The following is a 17,369-nucleotide window of genomic DNA, read 5'->3' on the forward strand; positions in this document are numbered from 1 at the left end:
TTTTAAAAAGTACTTTGGGAGCACAGCATGATAATCTGAAATTCCTTTCAGAGTAAAGGTTTCAACTCCATATATTTGCTAGATCAAATCATCTTACCTCCCAAGAAAATGAAAGAACTTTGTAGTCCTCTGAACTTGCCAGATGATAAGACCAACAGGGATATGGGCTCTGGCTTCATTCTGGGCGACTCTGGTTCACCCTGAGTAAAAAGGTATTATCCTGAAAGTCAGGATAATACCACCTGTTCCATAGCTCTGTATTTTGAAGACCAATAAAGTTATACTACTTCAGGCATTTGTAAAGTGTAGATTAACACACAAATGTGAAGGACTGTTGTAATCAGCCCAAGTAGACTGTTCCCTGATAACAAAGTTGGGATACTTTTAGAAAATACATTTTCTTCATCACCACTTAAACTAAAAACAAAGTGGCTCTTTGGTTAATCTGACTATTCCCCTATTATCAATCATCTTTTCCTGCTTCTAATGCACCAGGCCTGAGATTCAGTTTGTCTCTCCTTGAATCCCGAAATCTGACATTTATATAAGTGGAACCAAAACCTAATGATTTCTCTGATACCTTGGCAAAGGTAGTAGAATATTTATGTACTACAGAGTGGTCTCAACTAAGCTAGGCATTTCTTTATCTGGAAAAATTTTAAAATTTAGATCCCTGAACTCTATCCCTGGAGATTCTCCTCCAGTATGACAAAAGCAGAACTCAGGAAACGTGTTTTCCTTTCTGGAAAAAGAAAAAAAAAAAAAAGACCACTCCCTCAAGTGAGCATAATAATTAATTAGCTCAGTTTTAGGGTCACTATTTTGCCCCTGATTTGTGATGTATACTTCCAGTAGCTGTTAGTTCATTTGCTTTTAGTATAAAAATTTCCCTTGCAACAATCATAAGCACACTCAGAACAAATTGCCCAGGATCTTGGCTTAGATTCACAGGGAACTAAACTATTAGAACCCATTACAATAAGATTAGAACATCATCAACTAACTTCAGAGATAAATGCTGTTTGTGGGTGTTGAAAGGCAGCTGGCTCACACTATCAACTGTGTTCAGCTTTGCTGGTAAACATGAAGTCCAGGACAACCTTATTGGGTGCCATTATGTAGTAAACGATGGCAGAATTCTTCCAAGTACCAGAAAGATTTCTAACCAGCTAATCACTACTTAGAAAATGATTCTAGGAGACACACCAAAACCTACTATAAAAATAAAGGAAAAAAAAAAAAACCCACAGCCTCCTTATAGAAACCCAAAGGCTCTATCTATACTTCAGATTCCAGTCATAAAGAGAAAAGTTGGCTAACACGACAGTTGTTTAAAAATATGTTCAAATAACTGAAGGTATCTGTATAAAATTTAATCCTTCCAGTTGAGCAGGCACAAATGGAACTGACTTTCCATTTATTGTATCCAAAGACTTAACTGTAAACTGACACATAAAGTTTTTGGAACAATGTAGCTCCAAATGTAAGGTGACCATGTCTGGGCTTTCCAGGTGTGCGGGCGCACCTAGGCGCTGCGGAATGTGGTCATGTCTTTGGGCTCCCTGCTGGGGACACACCAGTCATCAGCCTCGTGGTTGGTGTTGTAATGTTTCCATGCCGCTCTGTTGTACACAGGGAGTCTCTCAATCGATTCTGTTGACAAGGCCTGAAAACCAAAAGCAGACAGTGTAAATCTAGTTGTTTTGTTTTTTCAGTGCTGGGGATTGAACTCAGGGCCACCAAATGAGCCACATCCCAATCTTCTTTACTATTTTGTTTCTGAGACAGAATCATGCTGCTACATTTGCTCAGGTGGGCTCAAACTTGAGATCCTCCTACTAACCCAGACTTCAGTAGCTGAGATTATAGGAAATTCCACCAAACCCAGATTATGCCTAACATTTCTAAGAATTCATTATTTGAGAAAACATACAATGGCAAAAGAGGTAACGATAAACTAAATGATATTCTTCTACTTGAGTCCTATTAATCATCATAGTATATGATTTATATTTGAAAGGTGTTATTTACATGTGATACTACTGATTGATGTGAACAGGGGGTTTGTTGCTTGCAGTAATTGCATACCCAGCTTAAAAGCCAAAAGATGGAAATAGTGGATACCTCTTATTTGTAAGAGGTGAAAAAAGCCTTGTAAAGAACAGGATAATGCTTGGGAATATGGCCTAGTGGCAAGAATGCTTGCCTCAAATACATGAAGCCCTGGGTTCGATTCCTCAGCACCACATATATAGAAAATGGCCAGAAGTGGTGCTGTGGCTCAAGTGGCAGAGTGCTAGCCTTGAGTAAAAAGAAGCCAGAGACAGTGCTCTAGCCCTAAGTTCAAAGCCCAGACTGGCAAAAAGAACAGGATAAGTATAAAAGCACAAAAAATTAACATATATACTTTAATAAATACAAATAGATTTAATGAGGTCTACTGTAAATATTAGAATATTACTTTTTAACTGTATAATCACTGTACTTTTAAAAACTTACCATACAATATGACTATCACTAAATATAAAACTGTCTAAGGTATCTTGGCTCTTGCATAATTCTTCACCCTTGGTCTGATTTTGTTTTCTTTATTCCTTTTTTTTGAAGTGCTGAGAATTAAAACCACAGTCTTGGGCATGCAAGGTAAGCACTATTTTCACTCAGCTACTTTACAATCTGGACTCTGTATTGTCTTCTACTGCTTTTACAGGAACTAATTTTAGTTACAGAACATGTGATTGCTGCATCATGCATAATTTCATACTTCCAATATATCATTACCATTAATTCATTCTTCTGTTTCCGTTTTCTGTAAACCATTGGAACAAGAGATAAACTAAATTCCTTTCATCTTATTCCACTTAGGAATATTCAGAACTTTACCCTCAGGCCAATGGGATGCAGACAATGTTTAACTAGAAATTTCCTGATAAGGCTAAGTAAGGTCTTTAATGTTAGGGCATTGGCATTCCCCCTTCAAGATACAGACAATATTTAAATAGAAATAACCTCCTGACAAGGCTAAGGTCTTTATTGTTGATAATTGTAATAATTCTATAAGGCCTCTTATCTTCTAAAGTGGAACTAAAATCTTTCCACCTATATATTCTCTTTAAATATTCTAAAAGGTCTTGTCTATAAACTAGACCAAAATGTTACATTAGGTGATGAAATATTTTAGTATTTTTTGCCCTGTACTTATGTGCTTCACAAATTGTGTGGTAAGTGAGAGAGAGGTGGGAGGATATTACCAATAAAGAATTTAACTTCTATTGCTGGGTGCTAGTGGCACATACCTTTAATCCTAGCTAAATAGGAGGCTAAGATCTGAGAATCACGGTTCAAAGCTAGCCCGGGCAGACAAATTCATGAGAATCATCTTCAATTAACCAGCAAAAAGTCAGAACTGAAGTTATAGCTCAAGTGGTTGAACACCAGCCTTGAACAAAAAAAAAAGCTAAGGAAGAGTGTCTAGGCCATGAGTTCAAGTCCCATCACAGCATAAAACAAAATAACAACAATTTTTTTTAAAAGAATTTAACTTCAATTTTTTTCTCATAAGAATTCTTCAGCACATCTTACAAAATAGGTGCCATCTAGTGGCCAAAATGAGAAATTACAGTCTCTAAATAAAACTGCTTTTTAATCACTGAAGAGGCCTCAGGCTTTTCCAAACCTGTAAAATATAGTGATAACTCCATAAGTGCAGTGACCACCCAAGCCAGTAAGCTAAGTGTCTCTGCTTTTATCAAATAAACTATATACTTCCCAAGAGTCACCTGTATTTGTCCCCAAATCTGCTTATTCAATTATATGACAGTAGGATTATAACATGTAATGAAAAATAATGTAAAAACCATACACGCACGTGCACACACACACACACACACACACACACACACACACACAGAAGGATGTCTTTGAAAACTAAGAGGAATGCTTTAGAAAAACTCATGAAAGAATCATATAGAAACTTCTATCAAATCTGAGTCAGAACACATCTTTAAAAAAATTGCAGGAAGACTCAAAAGGACTATGCACTTGGTAGTTTCTTGGGTTTAAGAAACTAAGATAATGCATTCACTAAAAAGACAATATGACACTGCAATCTGCAGGCCCACATGCAAAGAAAAGGTCGTGGCATTGTCTCAAACATGAGTTATCAATTTACACTCGTATGAACACATGAAAATTACATTTACAGGATACCTAACCTTATGACTCCTTACTCTATCCCAACTTTTTCCTATTAGCAATAATTCCTGATCATACAGAGAAGAATTTTTTCTTTCCCCATAGTCAAGGGAAATCAACTGTTAAAATGGTGGGATATCAAGTTAAAGTTTTTGTCTTTATTAAACAGTGTGAGATAGAGCAAGATGTCATAATAGTTAAATATTAGCACTTCTTTAATTATCAAAGAAACTGTTAGCATTTCCCTATCCTCAGGTCCTCAGCTCCACCCACTAGCCCCTGGATCCACCCATACCTAATGAGCCACTCCTACTCACTACCTACCTACTTCCTCTTTACCCCCAGAGAGAGAAGCTGCCACCAGGATAAGGTGCAGACCCAATGTAGCTCCCTCTCCGTGGGAACTATGGCCCCACTAATAAACCTCCTTATGAACCTTCTCCTGTCTGTGATTATCTCCGCATGGTCCCCTGGGATGGCCAGAACATATCCTTTCAGAAACAATACAGTCAAGAAGACTATAGTGTGATTTATTTTTATTTATTTATTTATTTATTTTTGCCAGTCCTGGGGCTTGGACTCAGGGCCTGAGCACTGTCCCAGGCTTCTTTTTGTTCAAGGCTAGCACTCTGCCACTTGAGCCACAGCACCACTTCTGGCCATTTTCTATATTTGTGGTGCTGGGGAATTGAACCCAGGGCTTCATGTATACGAGGAAAGCACTCTTGCCACTAGGCTGGTGACAAACAGTACAAGAAATGTACCCAAGGCCTAACATATGAAACTGTAACCTCTCTGTACATCACTTTGACAATAAATAAGAAAAAATATATATTAAAAAAAAGAAGACTATAGTCATTACCTTAATATAGATAACTGCATCTGTCCCATAACCCTCTAAAGAATACAGCTTTAGGTCTCCTTGGAAGTACTGTGCATAAAGACGTGATATGGGCAGTCCATAACCAAAGCCAGCCTGTTTAATGAGAAAAACAAAACTCTATTCAGACAGCCATGCTAAAATACTTCACTAATTCACACAAACTTCTCAGGGCTCCTGGAGCCGAAATCTGAGAGACCTGATAAACTCTTAGGTGTTCGTAGTGATTAAGCATATTATCTGATCACATGGAGCTTTTAAAACTCTTTATATTTTTATAAAATAGCTTGCAGTAGTCTGGAAAAAAATATGCTGCTTTTCTCTGCTTTAGGGTACCCAAACTTCTTTATATCACTATCATATAAAACATATTATCTTTATGGAGCAAGAGTGGAAGAACCCTGTTGCAGCTTTAATAAATGACCTCATAATTTTACACTATTAATGTCCAGCCCGTGTTCTGAACCTGGAAATAATGTATAGTAGGTCTACTTTCCTCATTGGTAGGTAGTTCCTTGCTCAGAAATCTTCAAAGCTTACCAGCACTCCCACTATCCCTACTTACTACCTTAGATATAAAAAGCCAAGCCTCTAACATGAGCTCTTAAGACTAGAGATCAGTTCACTGCCTCCCACTTTCCCATCTCTTTTCCTTTAGCTCCTTAGATAGTACTTCTGAGTCTGTGTTTTACTTTATTCTGAGTACCTGGTCCTTTCTAAATCCTACTAGCTCTTTAACATGAAACAAAACACGTATATAAAGGTACAAATATTTTCTATTACCAAATTATATGCTCAATGGCTCGGCATACAGCAAGTTAGCTCAGGAATCTGAGTGCTAGTAACAAACCCAGGTTCGGGCTTTACCTTTCACCAATTGCTATTTAACTTTTCCAGCCAGCCAGAGTTTCTGTTTGTCCCTGCATAACAACTGTCAAATTTCCATATTACTCCCTGCCCTGGGAGGTTGAACAATGCTATTTTCTGTCTTCTATTTCCAAAGGGTCTAGTCCTTAGGAAAACAGCAGGAGGTCAGAAGGGGCCATAGTGCCTTCAGCAGGAAGTCCTTTTGGGAGTAAACAGCTGCTCTAAAACTATCTTTTCTTCTGCGTTCTGCTAACTTCTCCTTTTGTTCCATGTTGCTTTGTTAATACTATTTACAAGAAGACTGACTGCTCACATAGTAGGTCTCCTTGTAAATAAGCTTTCTCAAATTACTATAACTTGACTGAGCTCTTATATTTTTTGGTGGTACTTTGGCTTGTACATTGTCTCCAGAAGAAACTACATATGCAAGTGCCTCCCATAGTTCCTCTCCAACTTGATTTAATCATGGTTTCCCACTTGACCACACCTGTGGACTCGTGGGCTTCCTTTATGAATAGCAGAGATGGAAAATAGCATAGGTACAGGTCTGATGAACCTACCACATGTCCACCCTTGCTCACTAGAGACTTCTCTTTACTGTCACCCTCTCAGGGTGGGACAGGCCTGAAAGACAGGGATGGAAGTGCATTCTACCAGCACAGGTAGTGGCAAACAGGTTGGCTAGCTGGCTAGGGACTTGGAATGAACAAAATTGATAATGGATTAGCAGGCCTGAGAAAGATACATGTATTCTCCCCTGAGTAGGCGTCCAGTGTGAAGATGGTTTGTCCATACAATCAGCCATCAGAAGATGTCCACATGGAGAAAGTTCTCAGCAAAACTAGGTATATAAGACACCCCTCTTGTGTTTATCAGACAGCCTTTCTCCAGTTCCCCAGTGCTTGCTGCCTGGGTCTAATTACCGAGTGGTCACATAAGCAGGCAAGAGGCCAGCAAAGGCTACCAGACATACAAGGGAGACTGCCCCCCATGTCAAGTCACTTTTCTTAAGAATTCACATAATCTTACAGCCTGCAAAGCAGTTACATATTTATTATACATTAGGTACTCATTACAAAAAATATTTTTGCAAACATTTAGTCAATTTTCCTAATAACTCCATTTGTCAAGTTGAGGAGGTTGGGCATTAAGATGTCAGCAGCTGGATGCCATGGTTCCCAGAGACTCACTTCTGGGATGTGGTACAGTTGGGACATGGGGTAAGACAAGTTAGATCTATCTATGCTGTGCTCCACAGCAGTCCTACAATACCAAAGCTGCACCTCCCTTCTTTGTCCCTCTATGCCAGTAAAAGTAAAACTCTAAGAAGATGCCTAGCTTTATCACTTGGCATCACCTGCCTGTGGGCATATGGAAGCCTGCTCCATGGAGCCAAATACCACATGTGGCTTATCACAAAAAACGTCCTGTGATAGCAGCACCAAGCTCAGTGAGAGCTCAAAAAACCCCACAAAACTCCAAAACATCTACCTTGTATCCATTTTAATAAAAGATAAAAACTGTTCCAAGTATATTTAAACTTAGAGAAAAATTTCTCTTCTTCCTTCTGGCATTCTTTACACAGTAGGCTTAGCTAATTTACTTGGCAGTCAGAGCCTGCTGAAGCAATTTGCACAATCTCTCATCATTATTTCTGGATCACATACCAGGGGCACTGCTCGGGATGTCTCAACACGAGGCCGGGGTGCAGTTGAATACATGTAGTTGAAGAGTCTGTCAATCTTCCTCAATGGAACACCACCTCCTCGATCGCTCATCTAAGATGAGAAAAGGATCAGTCAGATGATCAATTCTCACAGCAACAAAATACTAACACGTACAACATCGCAGCTTAGTGGCTGGCAAAGACTTCTGCTCTTAAATATAAATACCACAAAGTTGCAAATACAAAATGCTCTTACTGGGGTAGCTATCACCGCTCCTCTTCTATGTGAATTTCTAATACATAATTCACTATTTATAATTGATTTAATATTCCTTTCTGGTGGGCAGTGTGGCAACCACAATCAAATTTAAAATGCAAGTAACACTCTGACTCAGGAATGCCAGTTCCAGAAATTAATCCTAAGAAAATAAACAGAAAAGGGGACTAAAGGCATGACTGAAGTGGTAAAGTAAGCCAGCAGCAGGGAGTGAAAAAAGCTGCATGACAGCATGAGGCACTAAATTAAACCCCCAGTAACAGCACAGAAAGCAAAAGAAAAATAATAAAAGAACACAAAATATGAGCAAAGTATGAACAAAAGCTTCCACTTCAGTGCTAAAGTAGAACAGCCTAAACATGGGAGTAAGTACATTATAAATGTACAACTAGATGTGCTAGCATGACAGGTGTCTAGACAATGAGTTAGGCAGCAATGACAAAGTTAGAAAGAAACATTTATAATTCTGTCTGTAAAAATCATCAAATGATGTACAATTTTATATTTAGAACAACTTTCTTCTGTGTTTACTTCTAATTTTTTAAAAAAATAATTGCTTTCTTTATAAAACAAAACTGTAATTTTCTTTCTTAGAGAGGAAAAACTGGAACTACTTCATTGTGATCAAATCTAAAAACAGTTTTACAACACAGAACTCTGGGCAGCTTTTTAGTGAGTTATGAAGCTCTGAGCTCTTTATATTAGTCCTGGGATATTTATCAACTCAAATAACTATGTAGTAGATGAACTTAGTCACTTATATACATATTGTTTTCCTTTCCAGTTAATACAGACTCCTACCTGTAGTAAAGCCTACGTTTTAATCTACTACAGCCATTTTCAGAGTTGTCATATGTAACAAATTTTCTTTTAATATCTGTATAAGGTTAATATATTTTTGAGGAGTAAATAGCTTGGAGTTTTTATGTATTATTTAAGAATCTTTACAGAATGAAACTACTTTTATAGCAGAAATTAAAATGTGTTCATTTGTTTAGTATTGCTGGATATTGAACCCACAGTCTCCAACAGGTTAGGCAAGTGCTCAGCTACCACTGAGCTACATCTTCACTCCTGTCTGTTTATCTATCTATCTATCTATTAATTTATTTTGCCAGTCCTGGGGCTTGAACTCAGGGTCTGGGGACTGTTCCTCAGCTTCTTTTGCTCAAGACTAGCACTGTACCATTTGAGCCACAGAGCCACTTCCAGCTTTTTCTGTTAATGTGGACCTGTGGAATTGAACCCAGGGCTTTGTATATGCTAGGCAAGCACTCTACCACTAAGCCACATTTCCAGCCTCCTATTTTTAATTTTTAAAATGTCTGTCTTCTGTGGAAAGAGGTAGTAATGGGGTTTGCATTCAGGGCCTCATATTTGCTATGCTCTACCACTTGAGCCACATCTGTAGCCCTCCACAAATTCTGTCTGAAGATATCACTTGAAGATCTACCTCTAATACATCTAAAATTAAGTAACTATCGTTTAAAAGTATAGAAGGACTTCATTAAGAACTTCCATGTAGCAGTATGCTTACAATTGTTTTTAGCACTAGTTATGGTGGTACATGGCTGTTATCCCCACATTCCAAGGGCTGAGGCAGGAGGACTGCAAGTTAGAGATGAGCCTGAGCTAATAGTGGTTCCCACTACAAAATAAAACAAAGTCAGCTGGGTACTGTGGCTTATGTCTGTAATCCTAGCTACTCAGGAGACTGAGATCTGAAGATCAAGGCTCAAAGCCAGCTTGGGCAGGGAAGGCCAGTCTTCAGTTGACCACCAGAAATTCAGGAGCAGTGCTGTGGCTCAAAGTGGTAGAGCGCTAGCCTTGAGCAAAAGATCTCAGGAACAGCATCCAAGCCCTGCATTCAAGCCCCACAACCGATATATATACATACATACATATATACATAAAATCACTCATCACTATGAATTCAAAGCCTTGTGATTTATTTTAATAAAATGATTTTAAAACTCGCGGTGTGTTTTAAAGTCTATGACTTTGTAAAACATTCAATGTTCTGTGAAGCATTTCATGGTAACATTAGTAAGAAGTATGTGTGTTCTGTAACTATTAAGTAAACAATATATTAGAATAGAATAGATATTAAGTTTCAAAATAAATATTTCATTGGTTTCTTAGATTAATCACCTGGCCAAACAAGCTGTAACAGTATGGTAGTAAAGTGGGAAGGGATTTTCAGCAGTAAGCTGAAAGAAAGGACCAAGGGAGGGGCTATGGGAAGTGGCATCTCACTAAAGATAAAGAAGCAAATGTTGGGAACTTGGCTAAAACCGATAAAGGGAAGGCCTTTGGCAGCTGAACAACGCAATAATCCAGAATCAGTGTATTATACAGTGGCCACCAGAGCTTCCGAGAGAACTACCAGATGATCAGGTCTCAGTCCTTTCAGAAGAGGAAAGGAGGGATCGTGGAAGACATGGACATTTCATGTATACACTCAAGGTAAGAATGGTACTCTGCTGACAAACATGATGAGAGATGTGAAAAATAAACAAGAAACCTCTGGTTAAGAGGAAACGAAATCCAAAAGGTTAATGTAGCCTGTGACAAAGAAATGAGGGAAGTGATAAGTCATGTATTATCAGCAGGAAGGCCATGGAAGAAAAGTCTGCCAAATTATTTTAAGACTTTTCTCTTCAATGCACAAATTGTCATTTAATGTCATCTAATTTACATGTGCCATTCTTAACCTCCTGATTCTTTTTAACATTGAATCCCTGGGCTAATTCATGTAGTAAACAGGAAAGGAATCACTTCTGGATGACAGCTTTAAGCCTTGGCATTTACTAGCCTTGCACTCACCTGGTACTCCTAGTCTCTTAGCCAACAGATTTCCATGATCAAGTCTATAAAATCAGCAACAGTGAATAACTCAAGACATTTACATTTTTATTGAAAAGACACAGAGCCAAAACACTTACATTACTGAATAAAGACCTCACACAAAATCTGAAAGAGCAGCAGCTGTAACAGAGAAATAAAAAAGAAAAACCAAAACTTCATCCACAGGATTTTTGCAGAATAAAAGGTGAAAAATGGACAGGCATTAGTGGCTTACACCAGTAATCCTAGCTATTCAAAGGCTGAAATCTAGAGGGAGGATCAAGGTTCAAATCCAACCCAGGTAGAAAAGTATGTGAGACTCTCTCCAATTAATCAGCAAAATGCTGGACTAGAGACATGGTTCAAGTCATAGAGAACCAAACATAAACAAAAAATCTAAGGGAACATAAGACTCTTAAGTTAAAGTGTCAATATGGTCCCCAAGAGGATAGTCCCCCCAAAAGGTGAAAAATGTCAATCATTTGAACAAACTAAAAGAATAAGGAAACAAATCAAAACAAAGCCAATACTTGATTTCTTAACTAATGGGGATGAGTAACTACTGGGGATGAAATCTCCATTGAAGGAAATTAAATCAAGCCTTTAATATCTTTTAAAAAATTACAAAGACAGGTGCATTCATATGACCTTGAACATGTTCAAAAGGAGAAATGGTGAAGACAGGGCCTAATACAGGTAGGGTTTCTATAATGAATTCTCCTAGAACCGACTTTTCAAGACCCTAGCTGAACATTCCATTTTAAACAGCTTTATCTGTAACTAAGAACTTCTGAAAATTTAGAAGATAATAGAAAAACCCAATAAAAAGATAGGAATTCAAAGTCTTAGAAATCCCAAAGAACAGAATAAACAATTAAAAGACAAAGGAAATGCCAGGACTGGTGGCTAACACCCAGCTAAAATCCCAGCTTCTTCTGAAGTGGAGAACAGCATTTGAGGTCAGCCCAGGCAAAAGGTTCACAAGACCCTATCTCAACCAAGAGCTGGATGAGGAAGAACACACTTGTCATCCTAGCTACATGGAAAGTGTTTAATAAAAAGAGTAAGCTGGGTTGCTGGTGGCTTATGTGTGTAATCCTAGCCACTTAGGAGGCTGAGATCTGAGAACAGCAGTTCAAAGCCAGCCCCAGCAGAAAAGTCCTCACTCTTATCTCCAATTAACCACCAGCAAACTGGAAGCGGTGTTGTGGCTCAAAGTGGTACAGCACTAGCAGTGAGCAAAAAGAGCTCTGGGACAGCACCCAGGCCCTGAGTTCAAGCATCACAGCTGACAAAAAAATGAAAAAAAAAATTAAGAATTGAAAGCAGAAGGAAAAGGAAAAATCAGAGAATAATTTACTGAGGCCCAGCATTCTCCAGATATGATGAGAAGGAAAGTTTTAAGGAAATAATGGTCAATCCAAAAGGTCCAGTGGAATTGGAAAGAAAGGTCCACATTGAGTCTAATGACAGTACAATTACAAAACAAACTCGAAAAGATCTAAAAACTTCAGTTAAAACAAACCAGACCAAGCAACCTAAAACTGCTTGCATTCAAAGAAACAGAAATTGCATTTGCATTGGGCTGGGAATATGGCCTAGTGGCAGGAGTGCTTGCCTTGTATACATGTAGCCCTAGGTTTGATTCCCCAGCACCACATATATAGAAAACGGCCAGAAATGGCGCTGTGGCTCAAGTGGCAGAGTGCTAGCCTTGAGCAAAAAGAAACTGCATTTGCAGAAAAATGGACTGACCTAGGACAAATCATGTTAAGTGAGGTAAGCCAAGCCCAGAGACACAAACAGTACATCTTTTCTCTCCTATGCAGAAGCTAGATCTAAAATACACTAGGACATGGTAAATTATACAGAACTGTAGGCACTCACACACAGTAAGACCAAAGAAGGATACTCTTAGGAGAGGAACACAAAGGTATCATGTTTATTTGCCTCTGGTCATATAAAATAATATTTATTGAAATGAACTCCAGGAAGTAGAAATAAGTTTTTACTTGGTTGCTGTTTTTGTTTTCTTTTCATCTTGTTGGTTCATTTATCTGTCTTTGAGATGGTAAGGAGAGGGAGGGACAAAGGGTGAACAAATACAGCAGTGGGACTCACTGAACACACTATGTTGAAAATAAACTATAGAATTTGTGGGTGGGGATGAGAGGGAGAAACTGAGATTGAGAGAAGGAATGACACTGCCCAAAAGGAAATGTACTCTTTACCTGACTTATATAACTGCAACCCCTTTATATATCAACTTTATCATAATTTTAAAACATTAAAGAGAAATTGCATTAAACACAAATCTTCACAAAAGGAATAGCTTAAGGGCAATAGTAAATATAGTAGAGAAAGGATCTCCAGATGTTTCTTCTCTAATAAGACACTAAAAAAGGCAAAAATGGTCAGAATCACGGATATTAACCAGAGGCTTGCTGAATCTGTATAAAGAACAGGGAGCTTGGGCTAGCAATGTGGTAGAGTGCTTGCCTAGCATGTATGAAGCCCTGGGTTCAATTCCTCAGTAACACATAGACAGAAAAAGCCAGAAGTAACACTGTGGCTCAAGTGGTAGAGTGCTAGCTAGCCTTGAGCAAAAGAAGCCTAGGGACAGTGGCCAGGCCCCAAGTTCAAGCCCCAGGAATGACAAAAAAAAAAAAAAAAAAGAAGAAGAGCTTTGAGGCAGTTGACTTCTTCCATCCCATCCATCAGCCTCCTTGCCCTCCCTCCCCACTTTCCCCCGCAGCCAACATCAATAACATGCCTTCTCGGTGAAGCCAGCAACTGGTAGCCACCAGGAAAGCTGTACAAAAGTCTAACAACCCACACCCTATTCCTGGAAATACACGTCAAAAACAATTAGAGGTCATGGAGGAATGTAAGAACTGCCAGAGGCAGGGCACATGCTAGAGCAAATGTTAAAGATAACCAAAGAGCTAAACAGAGAAAAAAAACAGGTACTGAGATGGCCACAGGGAATTTGAAAAGCCCAGTGAAATCCTGGGAATCTAGAAGGCCATACTCATGTTCTAAGCTAAGCTAAAGCTCAAGAAAAACCTGAGAAGGTCCTGAGTTTTCAATCCTAACAAACCTAGAGGCTGTGTAAAAGCTGGATCTAAATATGAAGGCAGAATTCCCAAATGCCAGTCTGAGAAATTAAGGAATTTTCTTGCCTACAGAGTCCCTTGGCAAACACTACAAGACTTAATGGTTCCAGGCATTTAAGGAAATCTTAGCTCCATCACTAGATGACCACTAAGCTTTCTGAGCTGAGACTTCTATTTAACCTTGTACTAGAAGACTAGACACATCAACTAGGCAAGCAAAGAATATCAGATTGAAAGGGACTAAGTAAAATCTGTGTGGAAACCAAGTGAAAGGTGTAGGGGAACCCCCTTTTTGAGTCCCTAGGAACAGCAGGCTTAGACAAGGTAGTGGGCCTAGGGAAGGGCAAACCTAAGCCAAATAACAGGAGCCCAAAGCTGCTATACTTTGTCAAAAGAAAGGAATGAGGAAGACCACTCAGTTTAGGGGAAGTTCTAGGAAAAGAAAAATTTAAGGCTAATTAAAACCAGTCACCCAGAACCAAGAATTGTATTGCTTTGATTGCTTTGTTTACAGAGTTTACAGGAATTGTAATCACTAACAGCAATTCTGCTTCTGTATATCTGCTTGCTTGCTTGCTTGGCCTAACTTGCCAGACCTCTTGAGTGTGGTAAATGTGACTCTTACACCATGACCACCAGCAAGTGGTACATGAGATACTTGCCCTTAAAATCCCAGCCCTGGGGGGAGGGAGGGGGGTATGAGGGACAAGGTAACAAAGAGTACAAGAAATGTATCCAATGCCTAACGTATGAAATTGTAACCTCTCTGTACATCAGTTTGATAATAAAAATTTGAATAAAAAAAAATTCCAGCCCTATTTGGCCCCAGAGCTTTTTGTCACCATCCCAGTGGTGGCAAACAGAAGCTGTGCACAGCTAAACAGACTCCTAGTCCAATTGACTGAGTGCGGGGGACTATTTTTGTGGGTTCGAGGCCCACCTGGGTATCCGGTATGCAACAATCTGTATTTGCAGATAGCATATGAAAAATCCTAAGTAATTCTCAAAAAATTATTAATGTTAAAAATAAGTTCAGGGCTGGGAATATGGCCTAGTGGCAAAGAGTGCTTGCCTCGCATACATGAAGCCCTGGGTTTGATTCCCCAGCACCAAATATATAGAAAACGGCCAGAAGTGGTGCTGTGGCTCAAGTGGCAGAGTGCTAGCCTTGAACAAAAAGAAGCCAGGGACAGTGCTCAGGCCCTGAGTCCAAAGCCCGGGACTGGCAAAAAAATAAAAGTAAAAATAAATAAGTTCGGCAAACCTATACTGATACAAGACCAGTATAGACAGTTTGGAGTGGAGTTCAGTGGTAGAAGATGTAGTACAAAAAAATCAATTGTATTTCTAGCAATGAAAAATCAAAAAGTTTAACCAAGAGAACAATTCCATTTCAAATAACATCAATAATACATAAGAAAAATAAATGCAAAATTATACACAAAATTATACGTGTCAGTGGTTCACACCTGTAATCTTAGCTACTCAGGAGACTGAAATCTGAGGATCATGATTCAAAGCTAGCCCAGGCAGGAAAATATGATACTCTTATCTCCAAATTAACCACCAAAATTCTGGAAGTAGAGTTGTGGCCCAAGAGGTAGAACATTGGCCTTGAGAGGAAAAAAACCCCCAAAACCTCAAGGATAGTGCTTAGGCCCTGAGTTGAAGTCCCAGGACTGGTACAAAAAGAAAGAAAGGAAAGGAAAGGAAAGGGAGAGGGGGGAAGAAGGGAGAGAAGGAGGAGAGAGAAAAAGAGAAAAGAAAGAGAATGAAAGAAAGAAAAAGGAAGGAAAGAAAGAGAAAATTGAGGGCAGGGGTGGGGTTGGGAGGCATATGGGAGAATGATGAAAGAGTAACATTGATCAAGATTCATTGTATTCATAAAATGCTTCGTTGAACTGGAACTCCTTTGTACAACTATTTAATGATTTTAAAAACTGGTCCAGGACAACTAGTTACTCAGAAGGAGCCCCCACTTTAAACCACATGCAAAAATCACCCTAAGCCATGTGCTAGTGGCTCACACTTGAAAGCTAAGCTATTCAAGAGGCTGATATTTAAGGATCCAGCGTCAAAGCAAGCCTGAATAGTAAAGTCCATGAGACTCTAATCTTCAACTAACACCAAAAAGCCAGTGGAGCAGTGGCGCAAGAGTGATAGTCTTAAGAAGAAAAAAATCAATATAGCATAGATCAAAGACCTAAACATAAAAGCTAAAACCAGCTCAAGGCTAGCACTCTACTATTTAAGCCATAGCTCTGTGCAGTTTAAAAGCTAAAACAATGAACCTCTTAGAAGGAAACAAGAACAAATCTTTGAGACTTTCAAGTACACAATGGTTTCGTAACTGTGAGACTGAGAGCCTGAGTAATAAAAACAGAATAACTAGAATTTTTCAAAATTTAAAACTTGTGCTTCAGAGGACACTGCCAAGAAAATCAAAATAACCCAACCAAATGGAAGAACGTATTTACAAATCAGATTTTATTAGACTAGTATCTACAACATACATAACATGCCTTGGAGAAAATCCATACACTTCACCAAAAGAAAGACAAAACAGCCCACACAACTGTGCATAGGAGCTTATTTGATAGATCCTGAAAGACATACAAATGGCCAATCAGCAATGGAAGAGCTGTTCAATATCATCAGTCAAGAGGAATGCCAATAAAAATCACGGTAAGTCATCACCTTCAAAAATGGATTTAATCAAAGACAGAGAGTAAAAAATGCTGATAAGGATGTGGGAATAACTGGAACTGTGACATACTGCTGATGGGAATGTAAAGGGTCACAGTCACTTTGAAAAACAAGTTGGAAGTTCCTCAAAAAAAGCATAGACTTACCTATGACTCAACTCACATAGTACCTCCTAGATAAATATCTAAGAAGACCGAAACATATGTTTACACCAAAACTTACTCATGACTGTTCATGACTCAGATAAATGGTAACAAAGCAAATATCTGCCAACTGATAATGAAAATGTGATACCCATCTAATGGAATACTATTCAAAGGAATGCACTACTGATCTGTGCTGTAAGGCTATAGTTTGTGAAAGAAACCAGTCACAAAAGACCATATACTGCCTGGTGCTGGTGGCTCACACTTGTAATCTTTGTTATTCAGGAGGCTGAGATCTAAGGATCATGGTTTGAAGCCAGTCTGTGCAGGAAAGTCCATGAAACTCTTATCTCCAACACACTACTCAGAAAAAGCCAGAAGTGGTGCTGTGGCTCAAGTAGTAGAGTCTAGCCTTGAGCACAAAGATGCAGGGACAGTATGTAGGCCCTGAGTTCAAGCCCAGAAACCCAAAGGACCATATACTACATTTCTATGAAATGTCTAGAAAGAGGGCTATCCATAGAGAGAAAACAGATTAGCGCTGGTCAAGGACTGGCAAAAGATGGAAATGGAGAATGGAAGTACTGAAGCTTCCTTTGGGAGTAACAGCTTTGAAGTACTGTCCTCAGATCTCAGCCTCCTGAGTAGCTAGGATTACAGGCATAAGCCA

At 38.9% G+C, this 17,369-nt stretch overlaps 1 protein-coding gene across 2 annotated transcripts in view; it reads right to left on the minus strand.

The window, feature by feature from the left end:
• Positions 1–17,369, minus strand: part of Pdk1 (pyruvate dehydrogenase kinase 1) — a 31,367-nt gene continuing 13,998 nt past the window's right edge. The window contains exons 9-11 of one of the 2 annotated variants that reach the window (XM_048345238.1): positions 7,609–7,719; positions 5,057–5,170; positions 1–1,666 (exon numbers count right to left, since the gene is read on the minus strand). In XM_048345238.1, the coding sequence (XP_048201195.1) occupies positions 1,526–1,666; positions 5,057–5,170; positions 7,609–7,719 (366 nt within the window). In that variant the 3' untranslated portion in view covers positions 1–1,525. Of the gene's footprint in view, positions 1,667–5,056; positions 5,171–6,266; positions 6,857–7,608; positions 7,720–17,369 lie in introns of those variants that run through there. The other variant, XM_048345239.1, reaches the window with a different exon arrangement.

Source organism: Perognathus longimembris, chromosome 4, assembly GCF_023159225.1.
Source record: "Perognathus longimembris pacificus isolate PPM17 chromosome 4, ASM2315922v1, whole genome shotgun sequence".
Taxonomy (NCBI): Eukaryota; Metazoa; Chordata; class Mammalia; order Rodentia; family Heteromyidae; genus Perognathus; species Perognathus longimembris.